Raw genomic sequence first — 17,524 nt, 5'->3', positions numbered from 1 at the left:
AGACTTGGTGAACTCTCATTAAAGCTATAAGTTGCTTTGGCCTTTTGTTATTTTTGACCTTAACAGCACAGCTCAAAACAGGTGAGTAATGGTAGTGTGAGAGTAAGGCTGCAGGAAACATTCTTGACAGAATAACCAATATTCAGTAATGATTACACACTACAATATTTATCTATTTTGCAGGATATAATGGACAATCTTTCAGTCAGCTGGAGAGCAGGTGTAAAACTCTCATCGTAACCATCAGAAATTTGCAAGAGCCAGCTTCTCATTCATGTTTCACTGATCTGCAGGTTTGCAGTCTGTTGTATTTTGTGTAACGATATACTCACATTTCTGGAAACAAATGTCAGAAAGTTAATGAAATACGTTCCATAAAATTATCCAGCCACTAATTTTAATTGACATAGAAACCCATAGGCTGCTCCCGAACTCCTGATGTGCATTCCCCATGTATAAAGTTCAGTGCGGAGAAATCTTGAACACTTAAATGAACATCTTGTATTTCAACATGAAGCTCCAAGATGCAAAACAATTTACGTGATAAAACATTTTAAATCAAAAAAGTGAACTATTTTGTAACTTTTATACTTTGTTTTTGTTTCCTTCTCTGAGAAGGGTGCCTTGGGCATTGTGTGTCCTTATATTTTACAGTGCTTACAGTACCTTTTGCTACAAGTTTTCTGAATATTCTATCCAGTATTTTCAGAATGATTTATAATAGATGCAATATTGCATGTCGAATATAATATTTTGTGGTTGAATTTGTACAAGGTAACAAAGTTTTGAAGAATGAAATCTCATTAAACATGTGAAACATCAAAAAGAATAGATGAAGGTAAGATATTTCCCTTGGTGGTGGAGTTTAGAACCGGGGAAATGATTTCAAAGTAAGGGGAAAGCCACTTACGACTGAGATTAGATAAGACATTGACAGATTTTTAAATACCAGTGATATAAAGAGATAGCCATTGAAGTGGATATCAGCCATGAATGATGAAAGGTGAAGCAGGATCGATGGGCTTAATGGCTTACTTCTGCTTCTCTGTTCCTAAGGCACTTCAATGACTATTAGAAAATTGTATTTGTTTGCTCTGGCTGGATCATTAGAGAACCATTTGGAGAGCAAAACCCCCAAAATTTTAATCATAAAAATGGTGAAAGTGCTTGGCAAAGTTAGAAGTACCATCATATGGCCCTTAGGCTTTTGAAATATTGTCCATGCTCGAATGGATGCACCTTTTAAGTCCTTTTAGCTACATAATATCACCACAATGATGCCTTTCCCAAAGTGCAGGTGGGTCACTGATGGCAGCCATAATCTTAAACTGAAGCTGATACCAAATGTCTATTAACGACCATGATTGCATTATGATGGTTTGATATATGAAGCCCTTGAAAGCTGTGAATAAAGACTTTCAAATCTCAACTTTCAAGGCTTTCATCTCATCTAAATATCCAATGATTTTTGAATGAGATACAGTGGGGTAGATGTAAGGTTGTATGTGAGTTTGGCATGTGAAGCACAATGTAGTGTTTATCAAGTGCTTGATATCTGTGGATAATACTGGTAACCAGACAATGCTGTCTCCCCTATACTGGGAGGACCAAATATTGAAAAAGTGACCACTTTGTGGAAATCACTAATCTGGAAATTTTTATCTTGAGCTTTAATTTTTCATTGTTATGGAAACCATTAAAATTTTTAAATTGTGGAAAACCTCTACTCAGTCCACAAGCATGTCCTTAAGCTTCTCCTTTAATTCACCACCTTATTCGCATGCTCACGTTTCTGTCCGCGCCCAGATGCAATGCTTCAATGAAACCTAACGCAAACTTAAGGAACACCACCACATCTTCCAGTTAGGCATGATATACTTTTCTGGATTTCTGGATTTAATATCAAATTCTATAACTGCAGACCACGAGTTCTGTCCTCTGTTTCACTGTCTCCCTAGTTTGTATATTGTTCTCATGTTTTCAGACAGAGCTGACCTTTAACACACAAAAGAGAAACTGCCAGAGAAATTCAGAAGTTCTTCAGTTCTTAAGAGTCATAACAGACTCAAAACATTAATTCTGTTTCTCTCTCCACAGATGCTGCCAGACATACTGAATACCTCCAGTTTTCTCTGTGGTTCTTTCAGATTTCCAGCATCTGCAGTATTTTGCTTCTTTCCAGCAGCACAGTCACTTCAATAACTATCAAACCTACCATCCCTCTGTATTAGAGTGTAAAGCAATATAGGTGTTGCATATCCAATAGTTTTTATCTTAGCAGTGTTGGCCTTAGAATGAGCAACAGATGAGCCTGACATTAGAAAAATTGCTATTTTGTTTATTTCAGAAAGCTCATTATCATAACTGTTACATTATCCAGTTTAGCGATATTTCCAATTTTTAGATTTCTGGCAAACATCAGTCAATAATTTAATAAGACTCATCAAAGAAACAGGAAGTATCTGCCAAGACTGATTTCCGTGATATCAACAAAGATAAAATCCTTTCGTTGAAGCAGAAGCACCGAAGAGCGATTGTGACTATTTACAACAGCTTTGGATTGAAAGCAAGATCTTTCCAAATCTATAGTTTGCAAAGTATAGATCTTCCATTTTGTAAATGAACAAGGGGTGGGGGGGGGGGGGTTGCATATCTTTCATTTTGTAAAGGAAAGGTGGGGGGGGGGTTGCAATGTGTGACAAGCTTTAATGTTTACATTTTAATGTATAAGATAATCATGAAAAATTGAAGCTAGAAATATAAATTTCCAGATTAGTGATTTCCAATATATATTGCAATGCCTTTTTCCATATTTTATCTTCAGGCCTTTTGCACATTAAATACCGATATTCAGGCATATTTATTACAGATAAATCCAAGATAATTATCTCATCATTAAATTATCTTTTAATTTTAAACCTCCTTGAATGGTTGCTGCTGAACAAATGTTACCCTAAATGGTTTATTTTCTTGAACATGTCATAACCTGTACTAAAATATTTTGAAAGTACTGAACATTTTCAGTCAGGGACCGGATAACATTTATGGACTTTGATGTTGCTACTTAAGAATCAGTAATCTATTTGTAACTAAATTATAATCCTTAGTGTACCTCACATTCTATACAAGGAAATAGACCATGGCTCTTGTTTCTGTTTTTATCATTTCCTCCCTGAAATACATCCTGTGACAAAAAAAATGCAAGGAGAAAGTGAGGACTGCAGATGCTGGAGATCAGAGCTGAAAATGTGTTGCTGGAAAAGCGCAGCAGATCAGGCAGCATCCAAGGAGCAGGAGAATCAACGTGAAGGACTCATGCCCGAAACATCAATTCTCCTGCTCCTTGGATGATGCCTGATCTGCTGCGCTTTTCCAGCAATACATTTTCAACAAAAAAATGCAATCATGGAAAATAATGATTGGGAGCAAAATCTAGTCTTAATGTGAATTCTGAAAAGATGTTTAGTAAAAGAAATGTCACTGGTAAAAAGTCCAGAGAGTTAATGAAACTGGAAGATTAAATTAGCTTTCTTGTTCCTTTGCATGGTCAAAAGTATCTTTGTACACATGAATCCTTGATATAGGTATTCAGTACTTTTTTTCCTAAAATTTATTACTTTGATGTTCAAAAGCACAGAAAAACAGGTGGGATAAATTACACAGTTGCTAACAGTGAGGCAATTGGATTAATACAATTTAGTTACTTATCCTTCAGCCAATCAGTATTTCAGCACCTTCCCACAGTCTAACTTTCAGTAATGATAATCCTGATATGTGTATCAATGAAAATGCATATCTTCCCCTTTATTGTACTACAATCACCAGTATGCAATGTTTTGACATTTTTTTGACTTCTTTTTAAAATGTGTTCATTCATGGGATGTGGGCAAGATCACCATTTGTTGCCCATTCACACTTGACCTTGGCTTACGAGTCAGAGGGCTATTGAGAGATAATTAACCACATTGCTTTGAGTCTGGAGGCTCACATGAGCCAGACAAAGTAATAATTACAAATTTCCAGTGCTAAAATAAGGGCATAATAAAGTAGAGTTTTTATGTGAACAGCAGTCATTGATGGTTTAATGGTCACTAATGTGGAGACTAATTTCCATATGCTGTGGTGGGATTCCTAGGATTACTAGATCACTACACCACCTTCTCCCCTGTTCTGCCATCTGAATTCTAGTATTTTCAGGATGAATGAAGCATTATGAATAGCTTAATATGTGAATTGGATCTCCTCAAGATTTGTTTCTGGTAATGATAGGATGATCTTGGAGCAGCTTTATGTCAAAATTCATCATCTGTTCCATTGCCACAATCATTTGTCTATCCCCAAATGGAAATAACACCCATTTCCCAAATTCCTCAATGTGTACTGTGCAATGTGGTACTCGGCCATAGAAAATAAGATATTATTATGTGACGGCCAATATGCCCACATCAACAAAATAAGTAGCAAAACGATGGGACACATTTTGGGGGCGAACTGGAATGGAAAGTTCATACCCTTGTTTCACTGCTGACCACAACTCTTTGACATTATCTGAGGGATGAATGTTGGCCTGGATACTAGGAGAACTACCCTAATCTTCTCAAATTATGCCACTATGTGTCAATGTCTATGGTCACCAGTGACGGCAAACAGGGCTTTGATTTAATAATCAAACATGGACACCTGCAAGTACAGTGATCCCATTAATGAGCTGATAAGACCATAGAACACAGGACAGAAGAGTAGAAGAAGACAATTCGGCCCATTGAGTCTTCTCTGTTATTCATTGAGATTATGGTTGATCTGATAATCCTCAACTCCACTTTTCTGCCTTATCCCAATAATCATTGATTCTCTTACAGATTAAAAATTGGTCCATCTTAGCTTTGAAAACAGTAAATGATCCAACTTCAACAGCACTCTGCAGTAAATAATTCTGCAGTAGAAGTCCAACCTACTCAACTGCTCCTCAAAGAAAATTCCTCCATATCTGGAAACAGCCTAGTGTAGTGAACGTTCTCTAAATTGCCTACAGTGCCAGTATATCTTTCTTTAGATAAGTACCAAATTGTTCACAGTGGACAGTTCACAATAAGGAGAAAGTGAGGACTCCAGATGCTGAAGATCAGAGTTGAGAGTATGGTGCTGGAAAAGCACAGCAGGTCAGGCAGCATCCAAAAAGCAGGAGGATCGACATTTCTGGCAAAAAGCCTTTCACTCCTGATGAAGGGCTTTTGCCTGAAATGTTGATTCTCCTGCTCCTCGGATGTTGCCTGACCTGCTGTGCTTTTCCAGCACACACTCTCGACACAGTTCACAATAAGACCTCCCGAATTTTATACACCATTCCCTTATAAGTAAATAGCTATTCTTCATTTGCCTTCCTATTATCTGCTGAACTTCGATGCTATCTTTTTGTGATTCATGCACTGGGATCTCCAAATCCTTGGGTTTGAGCTTTTTGCAGTGCCCCCCCCATTTAAATAGCATTCAGCTCTCCTTCCTACCAAAGAGCATAACCTCACATTTTCCCATGTTATATTCCATTTCCCACTCAACTTGGCTATATCCCTCTACATACACACTTTGTATCATCCTCACTGCTATGTGGTTGAAATGCTGGGCTGGGGCAATGAAACCACAACATTTATTTGTAAGATGTTTGTGCAATCACAAGCTAAAGCTCATTCAGTTGAGCCACACTGGTTCTAACTTTAATTACTGCTGAAGCATTTAGCTGTGTTCTCTGTGTCACTAGGTCAAAATCCTGAAATTTCCCCCTACACCTGATAGCTTTGTGGATGCAGTTACACAAAATGGACTGCAGCAGTGCAAGAAGGTAACTCACCACCACCTTCTCAAGGGCAATGAGAACAAAGAAGAACAAAGAACAATACAGCACAAGAACAGGCCCCTCAGCCATCCAAGTCTGTGCCAACACATTTTGCCCTTCCGTACTAAAAGTTTCTTAACTTACAGGATCCATATCCCACTATTCCCTTCCTATTCATGTATTCGTCCAGGTGTATCTTGAATGCTGCTATTGTGTCTGCTTCTACCACCTCCTCTGGCAGCACTTTCCAGGCACTTACCACCCTTTGTTATAAAAAAAACCTTTCTCCACACCTTGAATCTGTGTGCTCTAGTAATTGACCACAAAACCCTGGAAAAAGCCTCATACTTCCCACTCTATCATGCCATTCATAAACTTATAAACATCTATCAGGTTGCCCCTCAACCTCTTGCGTTCCAGTGAAAACAAACCCAGTCTATCCAACCTTTCTTCATAGCTAAAACCCCTGTATCAGTCAACCCTCTTCAAAGTATCCACCTCCTTCTGGTAGTGTGCTGACCAGAACGATATGCAATATTCCAAGGGTGGCCAAACTAAAGTTCTACAATGCTGTGGCATAACTTGTCTATCCTTATACTCAATGCCCCTTCCAACGAAGGCAAGCATACCATAAACCTTTTTTACTGTTTTTTTCTGTAATGGGCAATAAATACTTTCACAGTCAATGATGCCTATATCCCATGATTGATACCAAATCCACAAACAGTCAGTCAGCCCAGCACTGATGCTCAGTAGCAGCAGTGTTTACTATCTACACGATGCACTGCAGAAATTTGCCAAAGATCTTTAGGCAGCACCTTCCAAACCCAGGACCACTTCCATCTAGATGTACAAGGGCACACTTGCAAGTTACTCTCCAAGCCACTCACAATCCTGATTTGGAATGATATCTCTGCCCCTGGGTAAGGGCATTGTGGGTCAATCACATGGACTGGTGCATGGACTCAAGAAGGCAGCTAGCCACCACTTTCATAAGGGCAGCTAGGGAAACCCATGCCCCACGAGTGAATAAAAACAAACCATGGGATTAATCCTCCTCACTAATCTGTGTCTGTTCCTGAAACGTGTATGCTGAGGGACTGTATGAAGAGAGCTCAGTTGTGATGTCCTTTAATCTAGCTATGCTCATGTGAGGGTAAACCCAGAGAACTGCTCCCCACCCCCAGCAGAGGGTACTAATGTGTGGGGGGTGGGGGGCATAATATGCATTAAAAATGCTGAAAACTGGATACTGAAACGTTGTGTGTGGTAACAGATGGGAGCAGTTTGTCTGCAGCCTCCTGTTAATAAACTCAGCTGGTTACGGACTAGCAGCTTGTTTGCCAGCAGCACAGTTGCCGGGTAACAGAGCCAAACACTGTCAATCATGGGGAAGAAGAGCCAGCGGCGGGTAGGAAGCCTCCGGCTTGAAATCGACGATGTGACCTCGGAAACTCGAATGTCTATGTTAATGCATAAACAAGTGCAGCAAAGAAGAGCGCGGAAGGTTTGTCAGCTTGCTTTTCACTCAACTTCAATAAACTAGGCTGCACCTATTGCGCTGTCTAGGCCGATCACGCCCATCCTTCTCTCACTAAATGCAAACTGTGCGCTAAAGACTGCGCCGAATCAGTTTCACCTCGAGAGTGCAGCAGCGAAAGGAACCCAGGTACAGGAAAGGAGGAGCCCAGGTCTCAATATCCTGCAAGATTCCTGACAGAGCACTCTTCCCCAATAGGGGTTTAGCCTCTCCAGGTGGGGAGGGGGAAGGGGGTTGGGGGGTAAGGGCAAAATGCCACCAACATGAGAAACCTGCAGGGAGATGTAACCCCGTGCAGCAGCAGGAGCAGCGACAACGCTGTCTATCCAAACCGTGACCTTCCAAGTGTGTACTGTCCTGAAGGAGGGGCCAGGTTCCCATCATCTCCGGACCGAAGCCAACACTTTGAGCTGTCAGAGGTAACTATCCCCTCTCCTCCTGAAACAGGCTGACTCCTGACCCAGCACCTGCCTGGACGTATCCAGAAATAAGGCGCGGCCCCAGTACAGTCCCCTCCTGTAAATATTCTCACTGCTTTCTTGCCCACTTTTTTAAAGAGCATCAATTTATTGATAAGTGTTAGACACTTTAACTCGTGCTTTATTTTCTGCACGGTTCAGGCAAAACAGACGAGGTAACATTGTTAGTTCCCAAACTCATTGAAGTGTACAGTCATAAGCATTAACACGTTAACAAAAGAAACCTCGGATACTTACAAAAGGCAAATGCCCTGTGTACAGGGGTCAGGTGGCTTGTAATGGGGCGGGGGCACGACTCACCGGGACAGAATCCTCACAAAGAGGGCACTTTCTCGGATTGCCTGTAGATTGGACTGTCAGTCAGAATGCAGGCAAAAGGCAACACTGAACAGAGGAGGGGGAGGGAGAGAAACTACAGTGAATCCGTCACCCGAGTAACCGACTGCTTCGTAAAAACTATCAACAGAAAATCCAGGATGCCAAAACATATAGAGACAAAAAGAGCTGTTAAGAAGTGAGTGAATGGAAAGGGATGGGAGGCAGAACCCAACCTCCTTGCTGCCTGGACACCAGCACGAAGCGTAAACGAAAGAAAGAGTTTTCTGTTACATTTCCCCAGCTCGGGGGTTGGATTTTTAAATTAAAGGCTGGCCGATTGCATCAACCCTGGGTTTATTGTTTTGTTGGTGGGTGGGGGCAGTTAGTATATCGGATTTGAGCGGGTTTGTATTCACCCAGAGAGAGGGAGAGACCCCTCACATCAAACGGAGATGTCTACCACAGGGGAAGTTGGTGGAAAAATGCAACGTTCAAAAGGCTTGTCAGGAAACGATAGGATCAGTATGTTCCATCGCGTGCTGGAGAGGAGAATGAATGCAAATCTTAAAGAGGAAACGGTCAGTTTCTTTTTGCACAGAAATGAGCGGCTGGTTTGAATGGTGACAGAATAACTAATTTACCATTTCTACCGCCCCTTTAGAAATCACTACTGCACAGACTATTCTTTCTGGCTAAAACCTCCCCCGAGCTGCTTAACAAAAGAGACCTGGGAGGTAAGAGTCACTTTATTGAAAGGAAGAAGAAGCAGATTGTAAGAAATGGTTGACACAGTGTTGGTTCGAGAGTAGATTGATGGAGGATGGATGACTCGAAGTAAATAGTGGGGATTTCAGTAACAAGCAGGGGAATGTGGTCTGAACGCTTTCCCATAAATATCTGACCTTAAAAAGGTTCGGAAAGATCGAGGATAGTATTTCACGGGTGTTTCTTTCCTAAATGCAAATGACTTACTATTCTGTATTTTCGTGTGTATTATAATCCTTTCCTCATAAAAGACAGCGGTGGCCTGTACAAACAATAAGATGATTAGAAGGCTAAAACAAATTAATCATCCAATCTGACATTAGTGTACAGCTGCAGAAATGTGTGAGTGAATTCCCACTGGCCATCAGGATTGTGACTGGATTACCCCCCAAATAGCTGCATTGTTCTCCAGAACGCGCCAAAATTTGGGGAATTCGAGCTCAGGAAATTCAACCAACATCATGCCTGTCACTGCTTCCCTCCGTCGCCACCTATTCTGAAGGATGGTGCGGGGAAGCCGGAGCTGCTGCTGTTGGGGCCTGAAGAGGAGTCACACAACTGAAAGAAAAACAGGAAATGCTGGAAAAAAGCAGCAGGTCCGACACCATCAGTAGAGAGAGAAAAACAGAGTTAACACTTGTTGCGGACAAGGTCAGACCCCGTCAAAACATTTCAAGAAAGTGGCCCAGACCTTAACTTTGCTTGTTGTTTAAGCAGGTGCAACATGGATATTCCAGGAGGGATGCAGCTGGGCAAACCACTTCGTTTTAAACAAAATAGGATTTATTTACAAGATTACTGAACGAAACACAAACAAAAGAGAACATAATACAAAATAACTTGACCTACCTGAAACCCCAACAGATTATACCAACATAATGATGCTGTTTCAAATACTTGCAACAATCCCCATAAATACCCCTTGGAACAAAAAGTAAAATCATTCACAGGGTCTTACAGGAGAGATGTTGGAGGGAAAGGAGGATCAGCTGGACCTGCTTCTGTGGGTACAGCAACTTTTACAGCAGTACTGCTTGTGAACCAAACCAAACCAGAGAAAAGCTGAGCTGGCAGAACAGGCCACTCCCCTTTCATTCTCCAAGTGTTTTTTTAAACTTAAAAGCCTTTTCCTGAGGCAGTATCTGTTAGCTATAATCAAATTGGCCTAAAATCCTCCAACCGCAGACTTTTCAGAATCTGTGTTTTTAAGACCTACTGAAAAAAAAACCCCAAGGACAACATAACTTTGTTAAAGGAGCAACATCGTCACAACTCCCCTCTTAAAAAAAGAACCATCAATATTGAAAGATGGCTTCATTTTAAAACCCCTTAATCTTATACTGTTAATACTCTAAACTGCACATATATGTTACATTGACTAAACATGCAGCTACATTTTTTTCAGCTACTACATTTTTCTACTGCCACTGAACACCTCCGCTTCTCACTCAAGTCTTGACGATGCATCAGCAATCATGTTTTCTCATCCTGCCACATGCACAATTTTCAAACCTAATGGCTGTAACAACAAGCTCCATCTAAACAGTCTGGCATTGTGGTCCTTAAATTTCTCCACAAATGTCAATGGGTTAGGGTCACTATATATGATTGTCTCAGATACGTTATTGGTAACATAAACATTGAAATGTTGCAATGCAAACATCAAGCTCCAAGTCTCCTTCTCAACTGTTTCTGCTGATGAATGTTCAATTTCCTGCAGAAATACCCAGTAGGTCTTTCTATCTTCTCATCATCTTCCTGCAAGAGCACAGCACCAACAGCCACTTCCACCGATAGCCACCTTGAATGGCTTTGCATAATTAATACTGGAGAAGTGGTTAACACAGTTTTCATGCTGTCAAATGCCTCCTGACTGTCCACTGTCCACTGAAACTTTTTGCCTTTCTTTAGCAATTCAGTACATGGGGTGGCCACACTGCTAAAACGTGGTACAATTTTTTGATAAAATCCACTCAATCCCAGGAACCGTAATATTGTGCTTTTTGTCAATGGTAAGGGAAACTCCCCAAATACCTTTGTTTTTTCATTCCATGGTGCCATTTGTCCATGTCCAATAGCATGGCCCAGGAAGCTGACTTGGGCTTTGGCAAATTCACTTTTAGCCAGGTTTATCACCAAGCCTGCCTTCCAAAGTCAATCGTACAGTTCTGATAATTCTTGCAAATGTTCCTTCTATGTATGGCTAAAAATCACCAGGTCATCTATATTTACAATACAATTAGATTAATCCTGCAATGACCTGATTGGTTAGTCTCTGAAATGTGGCTGGCACATTTTTCAAACCAAATGGCATGACTTTAAACAGATACAGTCCATTCGGCATTACAAATTGCCTTTGCGTTTTCTGACAAAAGTATCCTCTGAGCAAGTCAACTCAGAAATATAATTTGTTGTCACACCTTTTCAATACAGTCTTCCAAATGCAGAATCGGTCTTTGTAACTGCATTGACTTTGTGATAGTCCACACCTAATCCTTGGGTACCATCTGGTTTTGGCGCCATTACTATGGGTGAGCTCCAGTCACTCTAACTCACTTTGATTTTGTTGTCTTGGAGCATGCATTCAATATCCTTTTGAACATGTGCCAACTTTAGAGGATTATGCCAATAAGGATATTGCTTAATCGGAACAGGATCTCCTATATCTTTGTCATGCATAATTAGGTTAGTATTTCCCAGCTTAATTCCACATATTTCACCAGGTAATAGTAATAACTCTTTCAGGTCATTTCAATTTTCCTCTGAAAGATAACTCAGTAATTTTTCACAACTTCTTAATTGTCCAATTTAATTTGAGTGATGTCCAATCCAGAATCTCTGAACTTTGTTCTTCCCTCTGTGTTGAGACCAAACTTACAGTCTCCTTGGCTTTCCTTCCGTGTCAAAATATCTTTTGAGCATATTCACATGACACACTCTGAGAGATTTCTTTCTGTCTGGAGTTCTTATCAAATATTTCACCTCACTCAATTTCCTTTCGGCTTGATAAGGTCCACTAAACCTTGCTTTTAAAGGTTCACCTGTCACTGGAAGTAATACTAACACTTTGTCCCCGATAGCGAAATTGCGAGTTTTAGTTTCTTGTTTGCTTTCTGTTTCATTGTATGCTGTGATAATTTTAAATGCTGTCTAGCCAACTCCCCCATCCTATTTAGTCATTCCCTAAAATTTGATACGTAGTCCAAATATGTGGTCTCTGAATTTTGACTTACCAATTTCTCCTTAATCAAATTTAGTGGTCCTCTTGTTTCATGCCCCAAAACTAACTCAAATGGACTGAATTTGGTTGATTCATTTGGTGTATTCTCTGATCACAAGAAATACAAATGGAATTCCCTTATCCCAATCATCTGGATAGCCTTGACTATAAGCCCTCAACATGGTCTTTAATGTCTGATGCCACCTTTCTAGTGCTCCCTGCAATGCTGGATGATATGCAGTAGATTTGAATTATTTTATTCCTAAGCTGTCCGGAACTTCCTGGAATATTTTAGATGTAAAGGTTGACCCCTGATCTAATTGCTTCTCGGTGGGAGGCCAAATCTGATGAAAAATTTGAGTAATTCCTCTAGAATCATTTAATCTGAAATGATGGACCGGCCTCTGGAAATCTTGTGGACACATCCCCAAATACTGATCCCCACCTTTTGTTTGAGATAGGGGTCCTACACAATCAATTAAGACTCTTGTGAAAAGTTCCACAAATGCAGTAACAGGTATTAAAGGTGCAGGTTTTATTACTGCCTGCGGTTTTCTAATTACCTGACACGTATGACATGTCTGGCAAAATTCAACTCCATCCTTGTGCCAGGCCAGTAAAAGTGTTTTTGTATTTTAGCTTGTGTTTTTCTTACCCCTAAATGACCCCCTCCTGGTAGCTCATGCACCACTGGCAACATCTCCTTTCTCTAACCTACTGGCAATACAACTTGATGAACTTCTGCCCATTTCTCATCTGCCTGAATATGCAATGGTGTCCATTTCTTCATTAAGACATCATTTTTAAGATAATAACATTCAGGTATACATTTGGATTCTTTTGCTGTGCATGCCTTTAGATACAGTTGCTTTAAATTTTCATCTGTCTGCTGTAACTCAGTTAATTTATCCGAGCTAAAGACATCTGCTTTGTTATTTATCTGCTCCTGGTTTGTTTCAACCATCGGATCAAACAGGGTGTCTGTTAATTCCACTTCAGCTTTCTTATCTGCACAATTTGATCTCTCCTGTTTCAACTGGTGTCTTTGTGACCTCATTACCACACAGACCGGAAAAATCCCAGGATATGCTTCCTACAATAGTTAAGTTGCCTGAGTTTCCACTGGCTTATCAACCACAGTAGGCAGCACTCCTACCTGTGAACCAGCTATATCGTTAGCAAGGGCAAATTGTATTCTTGGAGCTGAGAGTGTGTCCAGTACTTCTACCATGACTTCTCCATTCTTCACTGGAGACTCTAACCTCATTTGACATTACTGAGCGTTTCTTGTCTCACTGTGAATTCCCATTACTAACACCTTTTCTGACAATAATCTTTCCGAGGTGCATATCTCCTCATCAATCACAGATCGAGACAATCATGTATCTCTCAAAATTGTAACCTTTTTACCTGCTGCTCCTGGCCTATGTGAGTCAACTTTACCTTTGCAGGTGTATGCTTTTGATTTGTAAATGTTTTTATTGAGAAAAAAGATTTTAAATTTTTTACAAAATTACAAAATCACTACAAAATAGTATAACAATCTTATAGTGTAACTACAATAAAAGTGAACAAACTGCCACTCTACTCCACAATCCACTGAGGAGAGAGAGAAAAAAAACTACAATTCAATAAATAACTAAGAAAAAACTAAATTAAACCAAATTAAACCAAGGTACATTAAATTACATTCAGTTAAGTTACTGCACTCAGTGCAATCACACCAAAGCTCCCACCACCGGGAGCATCAGTAGGCAAACCGGTATTTGTTCAGGTTTCTTCCTCCCAGGGTCCCCTGGACTGTCAGACATAGCCCTCATGACTACACAAAGGCCTTAACCAATATAGTTGATAAGTCTGCACCTATATAATTCAGAAAGGGCCACCATGTTCTGTAAAAGAGTTTCATTTTCTGGTGCACCAGGCTTGTAAGGAAGTCCTGGGGGATGTGCTCCATAACTAATCCACGCCACCCCGAGAGACCCGGGGAAGTCTCTGACACCCAGCTCATTAGAATGTTCTTCCTCGCACAGAATAAAAGAATATTAAATAGTTTCTTCCCATGCACATCCAAAGAAGGGAGATTTGGCAAACCCAAGAGGAGGGACACCGGATTCACCTTGACCTCAGTTCCTAAGACTCCTTCCAAAACACTCGCTATGGCACCCCAATACCTCTGAAGTTTGTGGCATGACCACAAGCAACGAGTAAGAATGCCAACATCTGTTTTACATTTGGGACACATTGGGGTTGCTCCTGTCTTAAATTCTGCAAGCCGCTCTGGTGCCAAATGAGCCCTTTGGAGTACCTTCAATTGTACAGCCTACGTACTGTTACAAATTGAATTCTTCCTTACATTCTCCCAAATATCTTCCCACACCTCTGATGAGATTTCCACCCTGAAGTCTTGAGTCCAGATTCTGCATAGCCGCTCAATGTCCTCCGTAACATTACCTCCTAACAAGTGATAGAGATACTGACCGGGAAAGCGCCCGTAGGCCGAAGCACTCTCCTCTCCATATCCAACTTACAGGGACTAACCATCAATGTCATCATTTTCTGTATAAAGTCCCTAACCTGGAAGTAATGAAAGAGGTCCTTCCTAGATAGCTCATATTTCTGACTCAGCTGCTCGAAAGACATCATGACCTCCCTGTCAAACAAATGTCGAAGAATGTCATCCACATAAACGGTGATCTTATTGCCTGCCTGACCCTATCTCCAGGGCAATTATGTTGGGATCCCTCCAGATGGCCTCCGCTAGTGGCTCAATCATCAATGTAAATAATAGAGGCGAGAGAGGGCACCCTTGTCAGCTGCCTCTGCTGATACTAAAATTATCCAACCTTATGCCATTAATGAAAACTGCTGCTATATAACACTGTCACTATATACACTGTCACCCACCTGGCAAAAAACCCTCCATGACCAAACCGTTCCAGGACATAAAAGAGGTACAGCCACTCCACCCAGTCAAATGCTTTCACTGCATCCAGGGAAACTACCAAGCCAGGAATTGACCCTTGCTGGCATACCCAAACCATTTTTAATACTCTTCCAATATTATTAGTAGACCTACGACCCTTAATGAAACCTGTCTGGTCCTCCTTTGCAATGAAAGGCAAAACCCTCTCCAACCTTAACACCAACATTTTCAACAGAATTTTAAAATCCACGTTCAGTAATGATATGGGTCTGTACAAAGTGCAATCCTCTGGGGCTTTCCCTTCCTTGAGAATAAGAGAAATATTTGCTTCTCTCAGAGAGGATGGGAGACAGTCCTGATTGTACGAGTAGTTGTACATATCCAACAGTGGCCTGGCCAGCATGTCTATATGCTCCCTATAAAACACTCTTTGAAATCCATCTGGGCCAGGTGCTTTACCACTCTGGAGTTGCCTCACTGTCTCCAGTATTTCTTGGATTGCCAAGAGGGCATTCGAAAAAGATGCCTGCTCTGAAGATACACCTGGAAGGTCCAGGTTCTTAAAAAAGGACTTCATCTTCGCCAGTCTGTCCTCACAGCCCTCCTACCGGTAATGCTCAGAGTTGAACTTCCTAAATGCTACATTAATCTTTGGGCATTGCACATAAGAGTACTAGCACTCTCTGATGGATGTGATAGATTGGGGGCATGTTTCTTTCTGCTGAGGTATGCTAGATACCTACCCAGTTTATCACCATACTCAAATAACCTCTGTTTTGCAGAAGATATTTCTCCCTTTGCTGTCTGGATGAGCGCAGTATTCAAAGTAGCCCTGAGGGCTGTAATCTGCTGCAACTTGGTTACAGACAGTCTGTCAATATAAGCTGTCTCAGCTACCTTCAGGTGAGTCTCAAGCAAACGTTGCTGTACTCCCCTCTGTCGCTTCTGGGTCGCTGGATAAGAAATAGTCAAACCCCGTGCATAGGCCTTGGCAGTTACCAGAGCACCGACGGTTTACTGGCCGTACCCCGAATTAATGTCTAAAAGATTTTAAATTCCCACAAAAAATGCTGTATAAACTTGCTATCCTTCAAGAAGAAAGGATCCATGCGCCAGTGCCACGAGCCTCTCCCGTTACCACCAGACTTGACCTCCATGTACGCCGCCACATGATTGGAAATGGCTATGTTCCCGATTCTGCAAGACAGCACTGAATTCAAAAAGGTCAATGGGACAAAAACCATGTGAATTCTAGTATCGCATTTATGTGGGTTAGAGAAAAAGGTGAAATCCCTACCATTGGAGTGAAGACATCTCCACACTTTCACCAACCCCAACTCTCTGTTCAGGTCCACCAACTGCCTGGATTGCGGGGAAATAACTGCTAGGCCCCTAGGCATCCTGTCCACTTCAGGGTCAATAAGTTGATTAAAGTCTCCCCCTATAATTGTATGATGCGCTCCAAGGGCCATCAACCTGGAAAGCGCATCTGTTAAAAATTAAAAATATGTGCCAGGGACAATATACATTCAAAATCCCATGCTGCTCTCCATATATTAAAGCTTTAAGAATCATGAACCGCTCATATTCATCCTTAATTTGGTCTAACAGTTGAAATGGGAGATTCTTCTGGATGAGTACAGCAACTCCTCTACTTTCCAAATTAAAGGATGAGAAAAACACATGAAACCTCTCTGTTGTAACTTCAAGTGCTCCTTATTGGTTAAATGTAAGGCTTGAAAATATGTTTTTTCCTTTAATTGGTGAATGACTCCCCTTAACATGCCAGGTGCATCATTTAAATGAATGGCTAGCCATAACCGTCTGAAACAGTCCGTGACCCTTTGGGAGGAAGAACCCCTCTCATAGCACTCTGAGTGAAAACAGTAAACAGTTCATATAAATTTTAAAATACAAATACCAAAACTACCAAATCAAAACTTCTAACAGCTATTTCTACAATGGACCAACATATAACACCTATGAAAGGAAACTTTCCCCCTTGCCCACAGGGGGCACTCATACTCCCCGCTAATCCCTCCATGGCTCCTTCTAGCACTCGCCATGCCCCTGCCCCAGACAACACAAAGAAAAAATTACACACATCTTATAACAAGAAAGTTAAAAGAGGGCACTCAACCCATCCCATCCATAATGTAACCCTAGGGGCTCCTGGTAGAACAGAAATATGTAGCACCAACTCCCCCCCCGCCCCCCCCCCCCACCTCTCCTAACCACAGCCACTCCCCCATCTCATACTATTAGAGAAAAACAAAAGGAAATGATAAGAAAAAAGAACAAAGGATAATGGGAGGGGAGAGAGAAGGGAGAAGAATGAGGAAAAGAAAAAAACACAGTTATAATCCCCACATGGATGAAGAAAAACCCTGACAACCAGGTAAACCAGGCAAATTAGACAAAAACAAAGTAAACATTATTGTCCATA

The 17,524-nt window shown here is 41.1% G+C and overlaps 1 protein-coding gene across 4 annotated transcripts in view; it reads left to right on the top strand.

Annotated features, from left to right (window-relative positions):
* The first annotated feature begins 7,762 nt into the window (after window positions 1-7,762).
* The window catches only part of tex47 (testis expressed 47), a 52,349-nt gene continuing 42,587 nt past the window's right edge, over window positions 7,763-17,524 (top strand). The window contains exons 1-3 of one of the 4 annotated variants that reach the window (XM_072558364.1): window positions 7,763-7,789; window positions 8,316-8,745; window positions 8,829-8,901. In XM_072558364.1, the coding sequence (XP_072414465.1) occupies window positions 8,620-8,745; window positions 8,829-8,901 (199 nt within the window). In that variant the 5' untranslated portion in view covers window positions 7,763-7,789; window positions 8,316-8,619. Of the gene's footprint in view, window positions 7,790-8,194; window positions 8,746-8,828; window positions 8,902-17,524 lie in introns of those variants that run through there. The other 3 variants (XM_072558366.1, XM_072558363.1, XM_072558365.1) reach the window with 3 other exon arrangements.

The sequence above is a fragment of the Chiloscyllium punctatum genome, chromosome 39, assembly GCF_047496795.1.
Source record: "Chiloscyllium punctatum isolate Juve2018m chromosome 39, sChiPun1.3, whole genome shotgun sequence".
Lineage (NCBI taxonomy): Eukaryota > Metazoa > Chordata > Chondrichthyes > Orectolobiformes > Hemiscylliidae > Chiloscyllium > Chiloscyllium punctatum.
Note: the sequence above shows the minus strand (reverse complement) of the source record. Positions and strands in the feature narration are given on the sequence as shown.